This window comes from Platalea leucorodia (assembly GCF_965183815.1).
Source record: "Platalea leucorodia genome assembly, chromosome: 24".
Classification (NCBI taxonomy): Eukaryota; Metazoa; Chordata; class Aves; order Pelecaniformes; family Threskiornithidae; genus Platalea; species Platalea leucorodia.
Window position 1 is genome coordinate 750,861 of NC_138846.1, and position 24,627 is coordinate 775,487.

Here is a 24,627-nt window from a genome sequence, read left to right on the forward strand (position 1 = left end):
CCCCCGTGGTAGGAGCAAACCTGCAATCAGGGGCTCGCTCAGGCTCTGCACCCCCCCAGTCCATCCCATCCAGGGGCAGGTCTGCTCCCCAAAACCCTGGGGGGAGGAAATCTCCTCCCCAAACTCCATCCCCTCCCCGCCAGCCCCTCTCTGCACCAGTGCCGGGTCCGGGGGGCTTCTGGCCCTGCAAGGACCCCAGCTCCCCCGGCTCTCAGCACCCCACCCTGGGCACCCCTCTGGGTGCATCAGGGTGCACGGGGCCACCCTGCATTCCCCCTACCCACGGTAGGGTGCTGAGCCCCAGCCCCGGCTGCGGGGCTAAAAGAGATCCCCCCCCGTGCCAAGAGCAAGGTTGGGGTGCAGCAAAGCACCCCCCCATTCCCCCCAGACAGCAATGACGACAGCACACGGGGTGGGAAGGCTTCGGCTGTATTGATTCTGGAAGGAAATACAGGCAGTAATACAGAAGCTTTGCAAGCACAGATACATACGTGGTCTCCCCAGAACCCGCCGGAGTGGGGGGCTTGTGCTGGGGACCTGATCCTGCCCCCGGGCTGCACTCGAGGCAGGGGGTGCTGCGGCCGTTCCCCGGTCGAGGCAAAAAGCTGAAATCTCTGTCAACGGCTGGAGGGACCCTTGCAGAGAGGGGAGCTGCCCGTGCCGGACCCCAAAATCCCCTTCACTCAGACAAAAAGCCTTCCTCAGTGCCCTCCTGGCAAACCAGCCCCGTCCCCATCCTTGGCCTCATCCTGCCCTGAAACGGGCTCCTGAGCTTCTGCCACTGGAGAAGAGCCCAACTAACCACAGCTGAGTAAAACAGGGGTGAGCCCCACTGGATGCAGCAGCCCCCAAAGAGGGGGTCCAAGGGGGTCCCGCTGGGTCGGAGCCCGCAGGAGCGAGGTCCATCACCCCATCCGCCAAATCCATCTGGTCCCGGGATGCCGCTCCGGTGGGTTTTCACTTCCCCTACTCCATCCACCCTTGATGCCATGCGGGGTCCCGCGGGGCTCCCAGCCCTGCTCCGGAGCGGCCCCCGCCTCGGCTAAGGCACAACTCGGCTGCTTAAAAAAGAAAAAAAAACCAAAAAGAAAATCCAAAGGGCAAGAGGTGCCTCGGGTGGGAAATACAGTACGTGGAGCGCTGGCAGTGCACGCGGGCGAGGGGCTGGGAAGCGGGGGAATGCCCGCACGGCCGCGGAGAGACGGGGGACATCGCCTGCAAGCTGCCGGGAGCCCCCCGCGCCGGCGCTGCAGGGAACAAATTTAAAAAAAAAAGGAAAGAAAAGGGAATTTGGGGTTCAGATCCCCCCCCAAAAAAAGGGTTGCAAAGGTGCTGTGCTCTGCTTGAGACAGCAACCCTCCACGGCACGAGCCCGCCGGCGCGGGCAGGATGATCTGCAACAGCAGCGGGGCTCTGAGCTCGGCCTCCGCCCCAGCACCTCTGCGGATCCGCTCCTGCCGCGGCGCAATGCCCGCCGCCCGCGGGAGCGCGCGGCTCGGACGGGGATGGCTTTGCTTCTCCCAGTCCCATATAAAAAGCTTTGGCAAAAAAGATATAATCTAAAGACCTATTACACTACAATCTCTTCCTGCACGGCTGCTTGGTAAACACAATTCTTCGGTGTCTTTGGCTGAAGTTTTAAAAAAATTTTGAAGCTGAAAAGCTTTTTTTTGTTTGTTTTTTTTATAGAAATAGATTTTTTCTTTACAAAAAAAAATCAAAGCATCTTTTAGCATTTTTAATATATATATATATAAAATTCCTGCTATAGAAAACAAAAAAAAACCAACCTTGGTTTTTTATATCATTTTTTTAAAGGAAAAAAAAATTCTTTTGCTTTGGGAAAAAACTAGCTCAAGACGGCCAGGAAACACAGGAATGGTGCCACAGAGTTACATGATGCTGCAGTTTTGCACAGCCTGAGCCTGGGAGGAAGAAAGAAAAAGAAGAAAATTAAAAATAACCCAGTGTTCCTATCCATTTGCTCCGACTGCGAAGGAGGCAGCAACGTCCGAGCGGGACCCTCTGGATGCCCACGGTGCCCGGACTTTGTCTGCCCCGGCTCTCATCCGCCCTGGCCCTCGGGGTATAATAAATATCCCTCGGCTGGGGTATTTATAGCACTGAAATCAGAAATCTGAGAATTAGCGGTGATATATGAGGGTAATAATATTGACTAATATTGAGGGTATTAACATTCAAGTGCTGAAATATTCATGTCACCAACATGAATAATGCTTGGCGGCGGGGGAAGAAGAGCCGCGGAGGATGAGGGATGCTCGGGAGCGCCGAGGGGGCCGAGCGTGGGACGGGGTGGGGAGACGCGATGGCCACATCCTTTTCCAATCCCTCTCAGACTCCACGCTCCCCTCACAAAGAGGCTTGTGCAAGCCCGAAGGTGCCCGGGGCAAGAGGAAAAGCAGAGAGGAGGAGGAGGAGGAGGAGGAGGGACCCCCGCAGCGCTGCCTTGCTGAGAAAGGGTGATGGAGGGACAGGGTGGAGAGCCGGCAGCACAGGGACAGCCTGGCCCCGGGGTCTGGAAACGGCACTAACCTGCCTACGGGGGTTGGAGTTCCCCAGGAGGTAGCTCCTGGTCACCAGGTTGTCCCCAAGGCCGATGCTGCCAGAGTCACCCATGCTGCGGTAGCTGCGGGTGACGGTCACGCTGGAAGTGGACGAGCCCGAGGACATGGTGTTGATACCGGCGTTCTGGTTGCCCGACTTCTCGGCCGGCTGACCGCACGTGCCACAGACCACCGTGCGCGAGCGGAGGTTGTATTCACCGGGGTCCCCAGAGGCACCGCAGCTACCCTAGATGTGGCGGGGGGAGAGACAAAACGACCTTGACCACCCGCCCGAGCACCTTCTGCCTTGAGCACCCTGCCCTGAGGACCACGGCGGCACCGGTGTGACCCAGGAGGGCTCTGGAAGTTGATCTTCAAAGAGGGTCCACACTCCACCCATCCTCTCCATCACGTGGTTTAAAAATAATAAAATATTATTATTATTATTATTATATTTATAATCCCAAATTACTGGAGCTGGCACGCTGTCCTGCCCTGTCCTTGCACCCCGGGCTCTCAGCACACGGGAGACATCTTAACTGTGCTTCTCTTGTGCTTATCCAAGAGCATCCTCCTCCTCGCTGCCTGGGAGAGTGCAGGCTGCCTGCTTTCCAACGGGAAATTCGCTCCTGGAAAGGATTCAGCTCCCAGATGAATGGGCGGCGCTGGCCCACAGGAGCTTGGCTCCTCCGCCCAGGGATAATCGATATCCGTCTCGGCACGGCTCTTCAGATCCAGAGAAGGCAAAGGAAAGCGGATGATGGAGGCCCCATCCTGCTCCTCTCACACAGAGCCCCGGGGAACGGCATCTGGCAGATTTTTCACCAGCGTCGAGGCACAGCGTGGCGGTGACGGCATCGCTCCGCGCACGATTCGCGCGGGCATCGCGTGTGCAAGACAGCTCTCTCCCTGCGGGACAGGCTGGCGGGGGCTCCTGGGCTGCAGCCAGGGACGCTTGCTTTGATACGGGGAGAAGCGGCTGCAGCTCTGCTCCTGGCATGCTGCCTGCTCTCTGCCTGCTGCCTGCTCTCTGCCCGCTGCTCTTCCCGGTGCATATTTCAGCTCTGCGAGGGGAGCGATGGGCTGAGAGGAAGGACAAAGTCACCTCTGGATTTGTTCCAGCACCCTCGTGAAGCGGAGAGGATGGAGCAGCTGCCGCGGAGAAGTGTCGTCCATCATCTTCCCACCATCCTGTCCTCCACCTCCGAGTGGTGCGAGGTACCAGCTCAGCCTCCCGCCCGGCTCCTCCAGCCCTTTTCACGGCAGGTCACGGTTGCTCAGGGTTGGAGATGACTTCCAGCAAGGCCTCTAGAGCTTTTTTGGCAAGCAGTAATCTTCTCCAGGTGCTGGAGGTCTGTTGGCTTCTCCCGTGTGGTTGTTTCCGCAGCAGCCTCCCAACTGCCTTCTCCCTTAAGGCCTGATCCTGTGTGATGCTGAGCCGCCTCCCACCCTGACTGGGACCGGACCCGAGTTCCCCCAGCATCCCTGCGACAGACCCCCTGAGACCAACGCCTTCCCCAGCGCGGTACTCACGTGGTGATGGCGGTGGTGGATGTTAACCTCATCGTCGTCCTCATCCTCATCTTCATCGTTGATGATCACGGTGCGGACCAGTTTCCGCATGGCCACCTCCTGCGGGGGACAGGGAAGGAGTTGGGGGGGTTGGGTGTCTGCCGACCCCCTGGGCCCCGAGCCGGTGCTGCCGTCAGGCTCTCACCTCGCCGTTGGAGTTGATCAGGGCAGTGCGCAGGCTGTCCCCGGAGCCCCAGCTGCTCTGGGCTTTCCACACCACGTTGCTGGGGGGGCTGTGGGTCGCCCCAGCCCCCGAGGCCCAGATCTAGGGAGAAAAGCAGAGAAAAAAGCAACGTCTCAGGTCTGCAGAGCCCAGACCCCGGGGACACGGGTCTGTCCCCCCAAAAAAGCCAGGCGCCAAGGAGCCTGCGCCATGGCTCCAACCGCTCCGCATCGCCAACGGCCCGGCCGGGTTTGGGATCTCTCCCGGATCCCTCAGCAGGCAGTGACTCACCGTGACCATCTGGCCAGCCTTCAGGGTGAACTTTGGGGGGAAGCGGTAGGTGATGGGGGGATCATCCCCATTCTGCCGCTTGATCTGCCAGTTCCCCATCGCCTGGTCCTGTGAGAGAGAGAGCAGCAACCCTGAGATCCCCCAATTCCTCCCCAGCTTGTCCCAGTTCACCTCCTCCCCGTGGGGTGAAGTGGGGTTGAACTACACTGCCAGGGCTCCTCCCCGGAGGCAAACGCACCTCGTTGGACTTGTTCCTGAGACGGACGAATCTGCCCTCCAAGTCCACCTCCTCCACACCGACGCGGCCGCTTGTCCGGGCATGGTGGGAGAAGCTGGTCCGACTCTCGCTGTCCTCCAGCTTCCGCTTCTTGGAGGAGCCCGGGGTGGACATGTGGCTACGGGATGCACCTTTGTGGGAGGAAGGGCTGGGGGACAGCCTCAGCCTGGGCAGGAGGAGAAGGAGAAATGGAACCAGTGAGGACACAAGGGCCAGGACCCCCATAGCCCGCTGGGTGCTGTGCCCCACGCTCACCGCTCCTCCTCGCCCTCCAGCAGCTTGCGGTAGGCATTGATCTCCATGTCCAGAGCCAGCTTGATGTCCAGCAGCTCCTGGTACTCGTCCAGCTGCTGCTGCATGCGTGCCCGCATCTCGGCCATCTCCCGCTCCTTGTCGGAGAGCAGGCGCCGGTTGGTCTCGCGTTCCCTGGCCAGAATATCCTCCAAATCGTGCAGCTTCGCCTCCTTGGCAGCCAACTGTGTGGGGAGGGAAGGTCAGGGTGGCCGCTCCACCTGGGGCCATCCCCAGAAGGGGACCATCCCCGGGGGCGGACATCCAGAGGAATCCCTTGGTCCTGACTCACCTGCTTCTGCAGCTGGCTGACTTCAGAGGAGAGGTTGTCGATGCGGATGCGGGTTTGCTGCAGCTCCTCATGGGCAGCACCCACCATGTTGCTGTTCCTCTCGGCCGACTGCTTGGCGTTCTCCAGCTGGAGGAGAAGACGGGTGGTTTAGCATCCCCAGCACCCACCGGCACTCCGCAGGGCAGGGTCGGAGGAGGACGGCGGCGTGTGGGTGCTGCTCACCTTCGCCCCGTAGGTCTTCTCCAGTTCCTCCTTGTAAAGCCTGATCTGGGCTTCGTGCTGGCTCCGCAGCTCCTGCAAGGCTTCGGAGAGCTTGCTCTCAAACTCCCGCTGCCGCCCGTTGTCGATCTCCACCAGCCGGGTCTCGTGGCGGCGCTTGGTCTCCCGCAGCTCCTGGGGACGGGTCAGGGGACACGGTGTCACCTCGGGGTGGGATCGGCTTGGGGATGGGGACACAACACATGGGGGGGATGTTATCCCAAGTGAGCCCGGCACCGCAGCGGCGCATCGCGGCTCACCTCGCTGTAAATGTTTTTCTGGAATTCAAGCTCTTCCTTCAGCGTCTGCAGCCGGTTCTCGGCATCCACGCGGCGCAGCATCTCATCCTGCAGCTGCTTCTTGGCTTCGCTCAAGGCGCTTTCCAGCTGCAGGGAATTGAGAAGGACCGTCACGGCTGGCTCCTGGGGGCTGCCCAGGCACAGCACCCGGGGCCGGTCAGGCACCCACCACCCAGCTGTGCCCCACGGTCCCCTGGCACAGAGGGGACCTGGGGGGTCCCTGGGCCAGCTGGGGACAGGGCTGTTGCCACCGCTCACCTTGGCCACCTGCGCCCTCAGGTCCCGCACTTCGGACTCCAGATTCCTCTTCTCGCCCAGGGCTGTGGAGAGCGCGGCCTCCTTGGAGTTAAGCAAAGCCTCCACGTCCTTGAGGCGCGCCTGGGCGGTCAGCAGGTCCCCTTCCTTCTTGGCATTCCTGCAACGCACCGGACGGCGCGGGTGAGCGGCGCGGCAGGGAGAAACCACGCGTCGCACCCCGAACCCCCACCCCAAGCACACAGAGCATCGCGCCGCACCCCTCCGCCCCAAAAACAGTTGCAGGATTGTACCTAACACCCACCCGCCAAAGGGACCGGCGGGTCCTGGCCACCCGGCGGGTCCAGCACCGGTTTGGCTACTGGGGCGCAGAAAGGGCTGGGGAAAGCTGGGTGAGCAGGGGTGCCTGAGGGCTGTAACGCCCGTGGGCGGTGCGCACACCCACGGCCCGGCTGCACCCACTAGAGGTCAGTGCGGACCAGGCCGGCGGTGGAGCGGCGTGGTGTGACACGGTGTGACACGGTGTGACACGAAGTGGCGTGGTGTGGCATGGTGTGACACGAAGCAGCACGGTGTGGCATGGCATGGCACAGTGCAGCACGGCGTGACACGGTGCGGCACGGTGAGGCATGGCATGGCATGGCACAGTGCAGCATGGTGCGACACAGAGCGGTGTGACACGAAGCGGCGTGGTGTGGCACGGTGTGACACGGAGCGGCACGGTGTGGCATGGCATGGCACCGTGCAGCATGGCGTGACACGGAGTGGCATGGTGTGGCATGGCATGGCACCGTGCAGCATGGCGTGACACAGAGTGGCACGGTGTGGCATGGCACGGCACAGTGCAGCACGGCGTGACACGGTGCAGCACGGTGTGGCATGGCACGGCACAGTGCAGCATGGTGTGACACAGTGCGGCACAGAGCGGCGTGGTGGGACACGGTGTGACACGGAGCGGCACGGTGTGGCATGGCATGGCACAGTGCAGCATGGTGTGACACAGAGCAACACAGCGCAACACGGCGCGGCACAGTGAAGCACAGTGTAACATGGTGGGGCGCGGTGTGACACCGAGCGGCATGGTGTGACACGGTGTGACACAGAGCGGCACGGTGTGACATGGCATGGCACAGTGCAGCACGGTGTGACACGGCACAGCATGGTGTGACACGGTGCAGCGTGGTGTGACACGGCGCAGCGTGGTGTGACACGGTGCAGCATAGCGCGATACAGTGCAGCACGGTGTGACACGGCGCAGCACGGTGTGGCATGGCATGGCACAGTGTGGTGTGACACGGCACAGCGTGGTGTGACACGGTGCAGCATGGCGCGATACAGTGGAGCACGGTGCGGCACGGCGTGGCACGGTGTGCCATGGCGCGGCACAGTGCGGAACACCACTGCGTAGTGCAGAACCGTGTCACACAGCGTAGCACGGTGCAGCCCGGGGCTGCGTGGTGCGGCGGCAGCCGAGGAGGAGCGAGGGTGCTGGAGGGTGCAGAAGCCGCGCTGCGGCCAGAGCTGCCCAAGCGAGGCAGCGGCAGGGCGCCGGGAGGCTGGTGCCTCTCCCTGGGGCGGCTGGAGGGCACCGGGCGACGAGCGGGGGCCGGGGGCTGCCCCGGGTGTGGACGTGCCTCGCCGTGAGCTCAGCCCGCCACGGTCGCTTGGTGGGTGCCGAGCAGCGATGCCAGCCCCCCGTGGCCCCAGCCTCCTCCCAGTACAGGACTGGGGACGGGCGTCCCGGCCTCCAGCATCGCTGTGCAACCTCAGAGCCCCCGCGCCATCCCGTGCCTCCGTTTCCCCCCTTGCTGTTTAAGCCCCCCGACAGCAGGTCAAGGCCATTTCTTACAGGCAGCAGACTCGAGACACATCGCTGTCTGCATAGGGAATCTGATCCGGCTAAACCACCAAAACGCAACCTGACGCTATTTTGGTAGGCCCTATAAAAAGAAAAGACCCAATGCTCTTTCTGCGGCACCCGGTGGCCGTCAGCACCGCAGTGGCTTGCACTGTCGGCTCATGACAGAGATTGTCACCCTGCCTCCCTCAAAATCGGGTGTAGGACTCGCGGAGGCAGGATGCACCCGGGGCCCGGCGCCGGCTGCGGTGCCCCCTCGGCCGTGGGCGAGCGCTGGCTGCACGCCGGCGCGTGGTGCACATTCCTGGGGCGGTGAGCACGCACCCGCGCCATTAGATCATGGGTAAAAAAATACCAGGGAGGGGCTTGCGGCACAGACGGTGCTCAGCCTGCCCCGGCTGCAGGATCTGGCCCTGAGACACCGAGGAGGTGGTTCAACTCCTCTCCTCCTGCCCACGGGGACCAGGGCGAGCAGGAACCGGCGTTCCCAGATTTGCACGCATGTGGGAAGCTCCTTGCTTGGCCAACAGCAGATTTTCCTGCATTTCTTTCTGCTTTCCGACCCGAGCCAGCGCGGAGAAGTTGTTCCGAGATATTCACACCGTGCGAGGCCCTGCCGTACTCCATTAGCCCCCTTTTGCGGGGAACCGCGGTCCCGCTTGCCGGAGCCGGCCGCCCGAGCGCCACGCCGGCGGGTACTTCCCCTGCAACCCACTCCTTTCATGCCACTGACTCATAGGACAAAAATGCCATCTGGGAGCGGATCCGGAGCCTCCTCAGCTCATTGCAAACAACATTTGAGGCTGAGTTTTCCCATCTGGCAGTGGCTCGCCCTTGCAGCCAGCGTGGCCACCCCGGCGCTGCCGGCAGGGTTTGATCCTGCTCTCCTTGATCGAGTTAACCACTGGTTAACTCCGGGAAAAGCTCGCCCTTGGCATTTTGCTTCTGTAGCTCTTTGCTCGCCGTGTTGGCTACAAAGACTTGGATACAGCTCGGGGTCACCGGCTCTTTGGGATGGTGCTTGTGGCACGTGCAGCGCCAGGCACAACCTGGAGCCTCCGACTCTTTAGGGGCCGCCAGGACCATTTATAAGTGAAATACGGAGGGGAAAATGCTGAGACTGGAGGGTTACACCAGTGGGGACAGATTTGCCCTGTCCGGGGACTGGAGGGATCCAGAGCCCAGGGCAAAACGCACTGATGCCTAGAAAGCCCCATGGTAAATCCCAGAAGACTCGAGGACAAATCCCTTTTCCTTAAAAGCCTGCGGTGCTCAGCTCTGGGCTGCAGCCGGGAGGAGCAGGGACGGCAGCTCGGAGCTCACCGGCCGGGCTGCGCGGTGGCGGCTGCGGGGCTCAGCTCGGGAGCAGGTTTTGCAGGAAGGAGAGGGATGAGAGGAATTCTGTCCTGTCCTGTCCTTTCCTCCGGCGAGTCCGGAGGTCTGCATGACACGGCTCTGAGCATCTCCCTCCATGTTCCTTCAAAACACAGCCCTGACCCCGAACACGGCAGCCTCCAGACGAGATTTCAGCACGCACGCAAGTCTTCTCCCGTCCCAGGGACCCCTGCGCCCACCGGTCCACGCAAGCCCTTGCGATCCCCGTTCCAGCCCAGCCAGGATTTGGGTTTTCCCCTCGCCTCCCGTTGGGTCCTGCTTTTATTTCGCCCGCAGCCTCCCGGGCTCCAGCTGGCGCTGGGCTAAAAATAAAAACTTCCATGGCAGCTGCGTCGCTCCCACTTCCCTCGGCAAGGGGACGAACGGGGACCTTCCTCCTCCTCCCCGGAGGGTTTCGCTGGCCTCCCCATCTTGCCTGCTAGAGCCGAAAAGATCCCAAATCCTCTGCCAGCCAAAAGAGAAGCAGAGATCCACCCTGAAGGGCTGCGTGCCTGCGGCCAGGGGCTCAGCATCCCGCAGGATTTGATCCCCTGTGCCAGGAGAGCCGGGTGTAAAAACAAGCATTTATCGAAGCCAAGAGGAGAAAACACAACAGAGGCACCGAATCCTCAAGAAACAAATGTCTCAAGAGAAAAGATGGAGGGAAAAGGGGCCTCAAGACGTTTTATTTTTAGCTTTTAAAAGCAGGAAGGAGGAAAAAAAAAAAAAAAAAGAACGAAAATTGCAGCTGACCTGCCAGAAAATCCAAATGTTAATGGAAAGTTGGACCTGCTCTGACTGTGCTCAGCACAGGCACAGAAACGAGCCTGCAAAGCGATGGCTTCAAAAAGGGCCGGGGCTGAAGACCCTGCGGGCGGCCGGGCCCTGCAGAAGGCTCAGGGACAGCCCCGCAGATCCGCCCAGGAGCTGCTGTCGCTCCCCGTCGCTCTGCCCCAAAATCCCAGCCCAGAAACCCGGCAGACCTGGGCTCTCCCTCTGGAAAAGCTGAGACCGGTCAGAGCCGTCGGAGCTGACGGGCGGCGAGCAGCTTTGGGCACGCGCCCTGCCCGGCTGGTGGAAAGGTGCCAACCCTCTCCGAGAAGCCAAAGCCCACGAGATGCATTTTAGGAAACACCCTTTGGTTTCACCCTACTACGAATCACCACGAGCCATTTCTGAAGCACGAGGCTGCTCCCGCGGCTGCCGTTCAGAGCGACAACGGGCAGCGCCGAGCTTCGCACGCTGGAAGGAGACCAAAGGCGATGGGATGGAGCCAGTGGGAGAAACGGGCGTTCCCCTCCTTCCCTGCCTCCAAATCGCAGCCACCCCGCCCCTGACAAAGCGCCAAGTCAGGGGAGCTCGCGGGCTCATGCCCCGTCGATAAATCTTTTTGCACGCCTGCAGATCCCCAGGGACCGCGGATTTCTTTCTCACCTTGCTGCCAGGGAGGCAGGCGACATGCCAGCCCGCTCCCCTGCAACCCCGCCACAAGAGTGGGGAACCGCTACCCCAGAAAAGGCTTTACGACATATTTACAGGTTGGGAAACTGAGGCAAGAGAGGCATCATGTGCCCAAGGAGGTTTGCGATGGATGTGATTGCTGGGAGGACCCAGAAAACCTGCTCTGCCCCACCTTGGGCTTGCTGCTCTGCACTGCGCTGCCTTCAGCACCTGGGACTGGTCCCAGGGATCGCTCCCCCTTATCCCAGGGATCGCTCCCCCCTATCCCAGGGATCACTCCCCCTTATCCCAGGGATCACTCCCCCTATCCCAGGGATCGTTCTGCCCTATCCCAGGGATCGCTCCCCCTATCCCAGGGACTGTTCCCCCTTATCCCAGGGATCGCTCCCCCTTATCCCAGGGATCGCTCCCCCTTATCCCAGGGATTGTTCCCCCTATCCCAGGGATCGCTCCCCCTTATCCCAGGGATCGTTCCCCCTATCCCAGGGCTCATTCCCCCTTATCCCAGGGCTCGTTCCCCCATCCCAGGGACCAGGGCCCCACAAGCAGCAAGGACAGCATGAGGAAAGGCGGTCTTGGGAAAACCTCTGCGGTGGGGCAATGGGAATGTGGCAAAGCAGCTTCTCCCAGCTCCTGACTCATCTGTGCCGCTGCGCCTTTGCCAAATCACCAGGATAAACATAAGGCCGTCTCCTAGCAGGGGAGCTGTAAATAGCCAGCGCGATGTATAGCGAGGACAACATCTGCACGGAGCCAGCATCCTGTTAGGCACCAAAACCCCTGCCAAATGGCAGCCAGGGGATGCCAGTGCCGGCCGCCTTCAAGGACGAGTGGAAACAGCCTCCACCCTCCAGTGTCGGCTGGGCCAAAGCCCCTTCCCGGTGCCAGGGTTGGTGCCGGCCATGCCGCACGCTCCTGGCACGCTCATCCCTGGGGCCGTGGGGCTCGCTCAGCTCCCCATGGCCCCAGCGGAGCGAGAACGGCTTATTGGCATCTCCTAAGAGCTGGGCTTCCCCCTCCTGGAATTGGGATCTGGCCTTTCCCTGCGTCCTAGAAATGAACCAAAACCGCTGCTTCGTTGGGAACCAGAAAAGAGCATTTCACAGGGATGCAAACGGACCCTTCAGCCTGGGATTCCCAAAACCTGCGTCATTCCTGTCCCTCCACAAACCCCATCACCAGGAGCCTCGCTGGGAGCTGCGAGCGCATACAAAGCCCAGCGCGACTGGACCCGATCGCAGCTGATACCTCCAGGAATCGGCTACGAACGCTCCCCACGAAGCCTTTAGGAGCTTTTCTCCTTTCACCGCGATACACCGGAGCACCGGGATACGCCCCGGCTCCCCGCAGCCTCGCCTCCCCTGATGGGGAAAAGCAATTAGGCTTCATCAGCACTGCAACAAATCGAAGCGCGTGACCGCGGCGTGGACCGATGGCCCCCCTCGCTACTTAAAAGCCAGAAACACGATTTCAGAGAATAAATCATGTATTCAAAAGCCCCACACACCCCGTGCTGGCTGGGGAGCCCCGGTGTCACTCGCTCCCCGTCCGGGGCTGTCACGCCAGCGCTGGTGACTCATCTCAGCCTTCGCCAGCGGCTCGAAATGGAAATCCCGAGTCATCAAGTGAGGTTGCTGTTTGGGCTGAGTCCCCCCTAGTAACAGGAGGGCTCCGCGGTTTTGAGGGGCGAGTGGTATTACCAGAGGGGTTTTATAGCTGGAAAAGGGGTTTTTGCCAGCACCCATGTGGGAGTCGATGGGGAACGGACGGGACTTGGCTTTCCGCTGCCCACGCTGCGCTTTTGCGGGCCCCAGGTGAGGTTTGCATCCATCTATGTGGCTGCACAGACTAAGGGGCAGGATTTATTCCCCACAGACGCGTACCCCAGCGTGGAGCAGGCGCAACAACTTCCCACCGCGTCTGCCGGTGCCCTGCCGCCTGCGAAACCCCCTTGCACAGCCGCCTTTAACTTTTCCAGGGTGCGGCAAGCCCCAGGAGACAGATGCAAAGAGGATGCAAAGGGCTGGGAAGGAGCAAGTGAGCATCAGCTGCTGGAAGCCACCCGTGCCAGCAGCGTGCAGACCCCGGCACCGCTCGTGGCTGAGCCTCGGGGACGAGCGAGCAAAACAAGGGCAAAATTTCCCTCTGGATTCCCTTCGCCACCAAAACCCTGGGTTACCTGGAAGAAGCCAGGCCTCCAGGCTGGGATTACATGCCATCAGCTGAAACTTGATTTAGCAAGACTGGTCCTGCCCCAGGTTTGTCCCCAAAGCAGAGCTCAGCAATTTGTCTGCATGGTGCACGGGAAAAAACCCGGCCAACGTTTCTGTCTGTGCAGGTCCCCAGGGCTTTGGCTGATCCTGGGGTTTCCAGAGGGAGGGCTGCTTCCTCGCTTGCAAAAACTGCAGTTGCCGTTGAGAAAAATCACCGAAGACTTTAAAACCCCCCTGAACATCTTGACTGCTCAGAAAGCCACGCTCAAACACGGATCAATCCCCGCTCGCCCGCCCGAGCTCGGCACGACCCCAAGCCATGCGTCATCAACGTGCCAGCTTGCCTTTTGCTGCCTTCCCATAGAATTCTGAATCCGGTTATCTAAAAGACACTTGATGGCCTGGACTTAAACCAACTTAAATATAGATTAAAGCAATAACGTCCTTCATCAGGAAAAAGGAACTCTCTAAAAAAGACTGGAATTGGGCTGGAAAGACAATTTTTTTAGACGTAGCTCAAATATGTGAATACCCCACCTTCGACGTTGCTCACCTCCCATCTTCTGCGGACAAGGTTTCAGTAGAAAAGGCACAAGGAGAAAGCTTGTTTTTCCAATCCAGAATTTACTAACATTTTGCGGTGTTGTCTATAATATAAAAGCCCGGTTCAAGCTTAAGCCTGCATTGGGCGTGCTTCGGCCTTCGGGAAGAGGTGATAACAAGGAAATTCGAAGTATTCATTGCAATACTGTGAACGGTCACAACGGTGACAAGTGCAGTTCCGTATCTTTAATATAACGGGCAAATATTCACACAACAGTTACATTTTGGACTGAATGAAATTTAAGGGATTTTGCTCAGTCTGGACTATTTTATTCCGACACAGCAAATCCCAGTTTTCGCAATAACTGGGTTCAAACTTAATGGGAAAGTTTTGTACGTAATTTTTTTTTTTTGGCACCTAAAACAACTCCTAGTGTTGCACCTCCACAGAAATCCCAGCACGTTCGATTGCCTTTAATACATCCTTCTCTTGACGAATGAGAAATGCAAAGCCTATAAAACACCGCCTTAAAGCACCAAGACCAAGTGCAGATTCCCGGTGTTCCCTTGGGGATTCGACACGGCGGGGGGAGGCCTTGCAAAGAGGGTTAAAAGCAGTGAGCTGAGTCACTCGTATTAATCACGTCTTCGGGATCGGGAGCGTTGGGGCAGGGGGGAAAAACAGCCGTAAGCTCGTGTTTCGCTGGGAGCCGGCGATGCGGCCAGGACCTGGGGCAGCGGAGAAGGAACAGGGATGCAAATCCCAGCCCCGGGAGCAAGGAAACGCATTGGCACCATGCAAATGTGGCGGTGGCCTCCTTTCCCTCTGCACACACCTGCGGTCCACCGGCATCTCTGAATGCAAAGCTTTGCAGCCCCGAGGTGGGGTGACGGAAAGCAATGAGGAGGTTGCTCTGCTCATGGGGCCGTCGTTGTCCCAGCTCCGCTGCGGGGACAAAGCTGCACCCCAGCCGGTGCCTGCTGCATCGCACCGATCCTCAGCGGGGAACAGCGTCCCTGGGCAAGGTGGGACGAGGCGGAGAGGACCCAGGAGAGGCAAGACAGGGAGCGAGCTCAAGGTCTCCTTTTTCCTCTCCAGCAGCAGCAGCAGCTCACCCCATTTTCCATAAATCTGAGTACGTAAAGCTTCCGGCCAGCAAAATTTGCTTAAGAAACAAAGCAGGGGATTGTTGGATCCAGCTGCCACCCATCCTCCCGGGAACAAACGCGATTGGTATCCCGGCTCCCGGAGCGCAGATAAAGGCAGGCGAGGTGTTTACATTGCCACAAGGTTTGTTTGCATGCAGCGGCGGCAAGGCCAGCACGGGTTGCACTGGAGCCGCCTTGTTTGCCCGCTTCGGCTGCCGGCGTGAGTCACCGCCTCCGTCAGGGTGGCTGCCGGGATGGGTCCGAACGCGGTGCCATTGGGGAAAGGCAGCTCGGCGCAGGGACGAGCGGCGGCGAAGATGAACGCCGGCGTTTTGCGGCGCTCTGCCATAGGCAGCCGGTGCGGCAGATGCTCCCGGCGCACCTCTGCCCGCTTTCCCTGCCAGCACGCGCTGCGCCAGGATGAAGCCCAGGCCTGCTCGACATGTGTGCAGGAAATAACCACTTCCCCACCGGCGGGGACCGCGGACGTGGCATCCCTAGAAAGTGCAATTCAGCCCCAATCGCTGCATGCGCAGCATCGCCCTGCCAACGGGGCCGCTGCGAGAGGCTTCAGCCTCACCGTTGCCTCCCTCCTGCTCAGCCCTCGCCACAGGGCATGCCCCAGTCCGGCAGCTTTTTGTACTGGAGCGACAGAGCCAAGGCTGGGTTGCAAAAAGCATCGCCGCTTGCTAGTTGGGACATGCATGCTGCGGGTTTGCGTCTCTGCCCCGCAAATGGGGGCTCCGGGTGCAACCCAGCCTGCAAAAGCGTGATGCCAAGGAGCAAACCTGCTCTCCCCAGCACTCTGCTTCCCCCCTAAAGCCCACGGCGCGAAGGCTCAGCTTTGCAAACTCTCCCTAATTTCTCCCAGTGCCCGCAGGGCTGTGGGGAGATGAGTGGGGGAGCATCCTCACACCCCGCAGATGCTGGCGGGGAGCGGGTTATCTGCGGGCACCCGTCACGCCAGGAAGGAAGGGGAAGGCGAGCGTGGCAGCCGGGGGCCTCCCGAAGACGTGGCGAAGCACGGCCCCGCGGCGGCCGCACCCTGCTCCAGCCCAAGCCGTGCAGCTGAGCGTGACTCATCCCCCTGCTCCTGCCCCAGTGCAGATCTTCCATCCTCCTCCTCCTCCTGCGCTGCAACCTCCCTCCCTGTCCCCACCGAGAGGGACAGGCGTTAAAAAACCATGGCGAGTGGCACGGAGGTTTTATTGCCACCATTTGCAGGGCTTCACGTTATTGCTACCGTTCCCGTCCTGCTTCGGCACCGGGCTGCCAAGGCTCTGCGAGCGCGGCCAGGGCTGGATCCAGAGCCCTCCCCAAAGCCACCGGTGAGCCCAGAGCCCTGCTCGGCCACCAAATTGCAAGGAGAGGGGGACAAGTCGCTCTTCCCAGTGGGGACTGGGAGCGCAATGGGGCAATCGGCCACCCCTGGTGCTGGAAAACAGCCGGGTGCCCTTGGCCGCTGGGTGCCTGTGAGCACTAGGGCCAAGTCTCCTGTGGGCTCCTACCCCTTCGAAGCCCAGATGTTGCACATTCATGTCAAGAGCTTAACTTTTTTTTGGGCTCACATGACTCAGAGCTGGCGCTTTAATGGAGAAGGCATGTCCTTAAACTGTTATTAAATAAAACCCCAACAAATTGGCACCACCGAGCTCGGCCTCCAGCGGAGCGCTGCGGCAGGGGGATGCCAAGCTTTGCTCAGCCAGGGCTGGGGGCACCAAGCTGGATGGCAGGAGGACGCGGGCGTTGAAAGCAGGAGCCAGAGCAAGCGGCTGGAGGTGGCGTTTGTCCCTAGAGGGTTGAGAAACCTCCGCTATCGGAAACCCTCTCCTACAGAAGTGCTTCTGGGCCACTCACAGCCCCGATGCAAAAATGCGAGAGCTTCAGAAGAGCTGTTGCTTGCTCTTAACCCCGGCTCCATCGCCTCTTTGCAAGGACACGGCGCCAATGGTGCAACCCCGTAATTAAGCAGGGCAAAGTAGAGGCGGCGGGGCGTTCACCGTGCACGCTGCCCGGGTTGTTGGGGACCTTTGCCTCTATCGCTGCTGCACCTCCTGGCTCTAAACCAGGAAGGCAGCAATAGAGCATCACGGTTGGCTACGGCTTGGATGATAACCCCAGCCACAGGCACGTTCACCTTCATCATGGAAAGGAAATTGGTTTACGATCGACAACAGGCGATGTTGACTCAGCGGCGCTCAGGAACAGAGGTGTCCTAACCCCAGGTTGGTTTTGTGGCCTCTCTGCGGGCTCGGTTCAATGCACTTCATTAACCAACTTCCACCCCCCTTTGGCTCTCCTTACACCCACAGCCCCAGATCACGCCGTGGGGCTCACCGCCATGCTGCAATGCCCGTCGCATACCGAAACGGGGCTTCTCCAGGACGGCCGAGAGCCGGGCTGCAGCGCAGCCGTCTCTGCGCTAGGGACTGGTGCACGGGGCTGCAGCTGCCACCGCACCGAGCGGGGCCGGGGGACCGTGCCAGCCCCTTGCAGTTGTTCAGCTTCACACTGGGGCTATTCAGCCCTCGGCAGGGAGCGGAGGCAGGTGGGCACCCAGCCCCGACGCCCCGGTGAGGGGCTGCGGGTGACTGACGGCAGCCAGACAGATACGGGTTTCACATGGCACCGGCCTCAGCTGTTTGGGAAGGTGCCGAGCCAGTCATGGAGGAGCAGGCTCGGCAAACGGCCTCGCAAAGAGAGCGGGACGGGGAAATGGGCAACACAGCTGGCAGCAGGAGAGCGGGAGGCGATTCCCAGCTCTACCCCGGGACAGCCCATCCCGAACCCGCTGGGCTGATGCTTCCCAGGGACTCCTCCACGCCAGCCCTAATTTTGGCCAGGACCGGGGGAAGAACTCCGGTGGCTTCCTCCCATCCCGGCTGCCAACAGCAGAGAAGGAAACTGCTGCTCCCAAAGGGCACAAATTTAGCAAAATAAGGAGCTGGCAGCAGCTCGGCGTGCCCCACCCCAGCCGTGCCACCCTCTTCGCATGCTTCTGCCGAGCCGGGAAAGGCTCCGACTTCTGCTGGGCTCTGAAGTTTAAGCGTTAATGGGATTCAGACAACTGAAGTGACGTGCGCGAGGCTGAAAAACACTTGTGGCAGCAAGCACGGCCAGGGCAGGCTGGGACGCGCCGCGCTAGGCGCTGTACGGGGAACGGATACATTCCCACCCCAAAACCAGCCCCGTTTCCCTTCGCAATTGCTTTTCTTTAATCCCCCAGCTCTGAGGTTAAAGTCCTTAATTTGCCAGGGTGGATCCTATCGTAATAAATATGTTGAAGGCAACGGGATTTCTTCTCCTTCCCCTTATCCCCGGGGACGGGCGGCACAGCGAGGGGACAGCCCTGCAGCAGGACAGGGTAGCAGCAGCGTCTGGAAAATGCTGGCGAATGCAGCCAGTGACGAGAGCAGAGCCACAAAATGAAAGTGCTGGAGCATTTTCCTCCGCCTGAGATTGTCCTGCTCGGGGAGCTGGGGAAAAAGGGGGGCTGGATGTTTGCCCAGGCAAGAAATACCCCCGCACAGAAATAGCCAGGGGCTAATGAAAGCCTCAAAGCAACAGGGTTTTTGCCACCGAGCCTTTCAGCGCCGCACCGTGCAGGCGCGCCCGGCCATCCAGAGCTGTCAGGAGTCGATGTCAGGGGAAAATAAATCTGTCCAGAGCGCTGGAGACTCAGAGGCGGCGTGTTTAAGAGGGTCCCCGAGGGGCATGGGGTGTCCCGGACCAGCCCCGGCTCCACATCGCCTGCTCCCCCAAAGCATCACCCGGCTGCACAAGCTGTTCTTTGTTTGCTCCGAAAGGGCAAAGCTTCCTCCGAGCCAAACCGTTCCTTCCCTGGCAGGGTTTCTATGAGACAGAGGGGGGGAAACAGCCCAGGAGCCTGAGGTTTCTCCCCCACGCAAAATGTTCCAGCGCAAGCACATTGCTGCTAAAGGCGGCACAGAGGCAGCGCCCGGCCCTGCGGCGGGGAGGCTTTTTTCCCCCCCCCACCTTTTTCCAGTAAACGGGTGCCGTTTACCTGCTCCTTCCTTCAAGGTCATCACTAGGCAAAATCCACCTGGGATGGGGAAGGGCTACAGGGTTCACCCCAGCCCTCCTGGCACCCTGGCTGCTGCCTCCTTTGCTCTGCCCTTGGATGAGCTCCCTCACCGCAACGACCTTTGGAAAACAGATTTTTCCTCATTAGGGTCAGGGATGAGATCTGGGCCTGGGGAGGAAGAGGGATTGCCAAGGCGCTGGCTTAATCAGGTTAGGGGCTGCAATTCAGGAAGCCATCATTCATCAGCCGTGCTGCTAACGAGGGCCTGGTTCCTGTTTCGGAGGAGGGAGCCGGCCACAGCCCAGCCACCCCTTGCCCCCATGGGAGCGGGGCACCGAGACCCCCCCCGGGGCTCCTCTTTCGGGGATGGAGGTGCCCAAGGGCCGTATCCATACACCCCTGCGCCCCCAAAGCGGGGCTTGCACTGACAAACACCTCTGCCTCGAGGATCCGGGATGAGGGGAATCCTCAGCGGGGCAAGGCGAGGGCTGTGGCTCCTGTTTTCCCCCTGCGAGTGAGGGGCCAGCTCATGGAGAGGCGGCGACGGGCAGGACCGGGGCGCAGAGCATCTCTCCGCAGCAGCCCGGTGCCGTGCTGGAGCCTGTGCCCTCCAACCCCACCTGCCTGCCCCTCCTTGGGGACCGCAGGTCAGGGACACCTGGAACAGGGGCATTTCAGGCTGGTCCGGGCTCTCCCCACGGTCCGGGAGGGGACGATGCCAGGCGCTGCCAGCACCCCTGAGTCACCGGCCGCCCTCGCCGCACCCTCTGCTTCGCCTCAAACGCGGCTCCGGCACAGCCAGCAGCCACACGGGGCCGGGGAGCCAGCAAGGAAACCCAGGGGCTGGGGACAGGCACGGCACAGGGCCAGGCAGCGGTGCCCGGAGGGGGTCCCTTGTCCGGGGGCACAGCCAGCACCAGGCTGCACAGGGATGGGGGTCCCCTGGTGCAAGGAGCCAGGGTGGGTGCTTTGGGAAGCCCCTGCTGGACTGGCATCGCGAGCAGCCGAACAGGCAGCGGGAAGGGTCCAGCCCAAAGGGAAGAGCAGCCGGCCAGGAGGAGAGGGGTGGCAGGAGGCACAGGGCAGGCAGCTGCCTGCACCGCTCAACCCAGCTCTGCCCCAGGCCGGCCAGACCCTCCTCCACCCACGCAGCTCCTGCACCAGTGCGTCAGCAACTGGTGAGACTGGTCTCCTGTTTGCACACCCTGTCCCCCTCCAGCCAGCACCTCTTCCCCCATGGGGCACCCAGCTCCTCTCCCTCCCGGGGTGGGCCCAGCACCCACCGACTCCACCAGCGCCGGGCACCGTGCCCGCGGCCAGACACGCCACGCCATGCCCCGGCACCCCCAGCCCCCCACCCTCCCTTCTGCACAGGCAAGACAACCCCGGCCGCGGGCAGCGGCAATGCTGCGGGTGCTGATAACATGGCCCCAGAGCCGCCTGCCCGGCGGGAGATACCCAGCGCTTCCCCCGGGGCTGACGGGGAGAGCGAAGGGGGTACCGAGTTATTTATTAGCCCAGCAAAACGTCGCTGCAGTGAGGTCAGCGAAACTGCTGGGGACAAGGCTCTGACACAGGGGTCGGGGTGGGCAGGCAGAGCCAGCGGGACCGGTACTTCCCTGCCCAGCCAGATAACAGAGCGCAGCGATGGCCGCACTGCCGCCAGCGCGGCACACAGGCCCTTCCCGACCCCGTCGCCTCCGACCCATCCGCAGGGTCGGGCTCGTGGCTGCCCCATTCCCGAAAGATTCGGGGCACCCCGCCAAAGTGAGCCCTAGGAGCAACATCACAGCTTGGCAGCTGATTTGTGCCCCTCTCTGAGCAACTCCGCCACATGGAGAAGGTCCCCAGTGACGCGAGATGAGCTGCAGCCCCTTCGCAGGGATTTTGGGGGGTGGAAAGCGGCCCCCACGCCACCACCCAAGCAAGCAGGGACACGCCAGAGGCAGGAATGCATAGCACCGGCTTCCCCCGGCCGAGCTGCTCTTCCATCTCATGAACCGTGACTCAGAGACGACTCAACACATTGAAACACCTCTCTCCTTCAGAAACCATGCTCACCACCCGTTCTCCGAATACGGTGGTCTGAAACCCCACCGAAACCCGCCTCCAAACCGAAAGCCGCTCTTTGGGAATCCCCTCGAGTCAAAGCACTTCTTCAGGGGGATCTGTCAGCGTTAGGGAACAAGCACAGAAAGCTCCAGGAACGCAGCCCATCGCAGGGAAAAGCTTAACATATTTTTTTTTTCCGCAAGGACGGATCTGCAGCACAGCCAGCTCCGGGCTGAGCACGCAGCTCTCAGCCAGGGACGACTGCAGGCCGGGCATTTTTTCCAGCCCTCGAAAGATCGCAGCCAAGATAGTTCTGGGTTTGCATAAGGCAGCAAAAGCCTTTAGACAGCTCAGCTCGCCAGCTCCTCGGGATCTGGTGAGCAGGGATCTGCCTTGCAGCGAGAGGGACGAGCAAAGCCGCCTTATCTAGGGACAGAGCCGCAGCAGCGCACGGGAAACAGAAAGCTAAATATAAAACACTGCACCGCTTTCAAAGACAGCTGTAAAAGGCTGCACATTCGCTCCCTTCCCAGTAGGTAGAATATTTATGGCATCTTCTGAGGAAGTTAATTTTAGCCTCATTTGGTACAGACTCAAAAATGAGGTATCCAGAAGAAGAGGCAAAAGATCAGACGGAGGAAGAGGGGGTTGTCCCGCCACTGCCCAGCCCAGATCCTGCCCCGAGCCAAAGCTGATGATGGAAAGGGACCTGCTCCTCCGTCCACGGAGCAGGACTCGAGGAGCTGAGCGCGACAGGGCTGTGGTCCCGATGCCGCGGGGGCTGGCAGAGCCCCGGGGAAGCCCGGCGGCCGGTCCCGGCCCGGCCAGCAGCGTGACACCGGCCAGGGAGCCCCGCGCAGGGACCCGTGTCCTCAGGGGCCCTGCGCTGGGCGTCTGCCCCGGTCCCGAGGAGGGGAGGTGGCAAGAGGTGGGCATTTCTGATGTCAGGAGGGGAAAGAGAGAAACCTGAGGGGAAGGGGCTGGGGGGATTTGAGCCTCAAAGCAGACCTGGAGCACATCACCCAGAGCCAGCTGACGGGAAAGGGATGCAGGCGTTGCCCGAGCATTGCTTGCCCCCAAGCAGGGGACCCTGCAGAGCGGGAACAGCTCGGCGTAGGGAGGGTTAAGGCAAACAAAACCCAAGCAGGTTCTTTAACCAATGCCAAAGACAGCAGAGGAAAATAGGACGAGCAGGCGAGATCTGTGGGCAGGACAGAGCCAGCTGGCTGGCACCGCTTCCCGGACTGCGCTGGAGCGCGTTTAGGAATAGCTCCAGGATGACGAACGCGGAGGGGCCGCCAGCCCAGCGCTCGCGCCCCGCGTCGCACAGACCCTCCCCAGGAGCCCGGGGCACGTCCGCGCAGCCCCGGCCCCGGGCTTTCGCAGCTCTGCTCCCAGATCCCCCCCTCCAAGGGCATCCCGGCCAAAGATGGCGCTTGGAGGGAGAGCAGGAATGCCGGGAGAGCTTCTCTCCTCTCTTGGTCCCTGCCACGGACACTCCTGCCCCAGCCGGGTCACGGGTTTCCCCTCTCCCTGCCTCCTCCAGGTCGCTCCTTCCTCCCTCCCGGCTCCCTTCCAAACATGACGACAGTGACCGTCCCGCCGCGGTCCCTCCCGTCCCCAGGGCACTCACCGGGCTTTCAGCTCCTTGTGCTCCTCCCGGACTTTGCTGAGCTCCAGCTGCAGCCGAGCTCTCTCCTTGGCCACCGAATCCAAGGTCTTGCGGGCATCCGCCAGCTCCGACTCGTAGGCAGCCTTGATGCCCGAGACCTCGCGGCTCACCACCTCCTCCGACTCGGTGATGCGGAGCCGCAAGCCGGCGTTCTCCAGCTCCAGCGAGCGCACCTTGTCGATGTAGACGGCCAAGCGGTCATTGAGCTCCTGCAGGTCCTCCTTCTCCTGCAAACGAGTGATGCGGGTGGGGGACAAGGGGGTCCCCGAAGCCCCGCTGCGGGTGCTCCTCTTCTGCGAAGGCGTCGCCATGGGGTCCGGCGTCGAGGCGAAGGACACGGCACAGGTCACGGCTCAGCGTCCCACGCCACCCACCCAGCTGTCTCGGCTGCTCCTGGTTGTCTGAGTGACTTGCTTATATCCCAGCTGGGCTGTGCACCGGGAGGAGGAGCTGCGAGGAGGAGGAGGGTGGAGTTATCCGAAACCCTGGGTGGAGACAACCCACTTGCATCAGTCAAGGCCCTTGCTTGGGAAAAACTGGAAAAGCATCCCTGGACCTGGGGAGGGTGGCTGTGGGGCGCGCAGCCCAGGGTGACCCCCTCGCAAACACCCCGTGCCCCCCCCTTTTCTAGTGCCCCCCCCCCCCCCAGCTGAGGTTGGCTTTCAGCCTGGGGGGACTTGGCAAGGGCAAAGTGCTCCCTGAGAGGGGCTGCAGCAACGGGGTGCAGCCAGGCACCCCCAGCACCCCCGGGCTGGGCACCCCCAGGACATCGCTGCCCCACAGGACAGGGCAGGCGGCACCCCGGCAGCTGACCCCGGGGTGCTGGGGGGTCCTGGTGCACCTGGCTGCACAGGACCCTGGAGCACCCCAAACTCTGGGCTCCGGGGACCCAAATACACAGTCCCAAGTCACCCAAAACACCATTGCCTAGGGCACCCCAGAACCGCGAGGCATCACAGACACAGAGCCCTGGGGCACCAGAGGATGGACGGACACACGGATGGGGACGGACACCCCCCCGTTTCCCCAGCCCTAGCTTTGCCCAGTTCTCTCAGCACTGGCTGTCCCCATTTCCTAGCTCTCCCCAGTACCAGCTGTGCCCAGTTTTATCCTTTTTCCCAGTTTCCCATGCCAGCTGTGCCCAGTTTGTAACTCCCCCAGTTCTGAGCACCAGTTGAATCCAATTTCCCCTGCCCCAGTCCCCTACCCCAGCTGTTTCCCATTCTCCCACCTCCCAGTGCCAGCCATTCCCAGTCCCACCAGCGCTCAGCCATTCTTCCACTATCCCCAGTTCCCAGCACGGGTGATTCCCAGTCCTCCCAGCTTGGAGCAGGGTGCCCTGCCTCCCTCGAAGCGCTGCCGCGACTCGGCAGCTCGTGACTTCCAGATCTGCCACAGGCTTCCTGGCACCCCCCAGTGCTACCGCGGGGGTGTCGTCCCCTCGCCAGACTTCGTCCCCTCGCCAGACTTCGTCCCCTCGCCAGACTTTGTCCCCCCGTGCTTTGCACCTCAAAGCCAATTCCTCCTGTGCGGGAGAGGGACAACTGGGAACGGCGAGGGGAATGGAGGAGCAACCCCTTTGCGCCCCAGAAATGAGGGGCTGAGCCAGGACCTCGGTGGGTGGCGGTCAGGGGGGCTCCAGCTTCCTTCTTTGTGCTTGCAAAATTGGGTTCTGCAGCGAGGAAAGCTGGAAAAGGCGCTGCACCCCGCGGCCGGGGACGCTGGCGAGAGCCTGGGCAGCGGTGCCCACCCCAAAGCACGACCCGTCCCAGCCATCCCCTGCGGACAGCGGCGTCCGACGCCGGCGAGATTCAAGGCCAAAGGCACGGCGAAAGCGCTGCTTCCCGAGCCACAACCAGCTCATCCTGCGCGCGGTGCAATCGAGCTCGATTCGCTTCCCAGCTAATTGAAGTGCAGCAAAACCCCAGGCAGGCTGGGAATGACTCACGCAGCAACCGGAGCAACACAGGCAAACACACACACACGCACGCACGAACA

At 61.3% G+C, this 24,627-nt stretch overlaps 1 protein-coding gene across 1 annotated transcript; it reads right to left on the reverse strand.

Moving 5' to 3' along the window:
• Positions 1-420: 420 nt before the first annotated feature.
• On the reverse strand, positions 421-23,048 carry LMNA (lamin A/C). The gene is made up of 12 exons (XM_082333100.1): positions 22,591-23,048; positions 6,266-6,422; positions 5,969-6,094; positions 5,673-5,843; positions 5,451-5,576; positions 5,123-5,343; positions 4,829-5,033; positions 4,591-4,698; positions 4,282-4,401; positions 4,098-4,196; positions 2,554-2,811; positions 421-1,925 (listed from the first exon to the last, which is right to left on the reverse strand). The coding sequence occupies exons 1-12, from the start codon at positions 22,938-22,940 to the stop codon at positions 1,893-1,895; spliced, it is 1,974 nt and encodes a 657-aa protein (XP_082189226.1). The 5' UTR covers positions 22,941-23,048; the 3' UTR covers positions 421-1,892.
• Between the last annotated feature and the right edge of the window lie 1,579 nt (positions 23,049-24,627).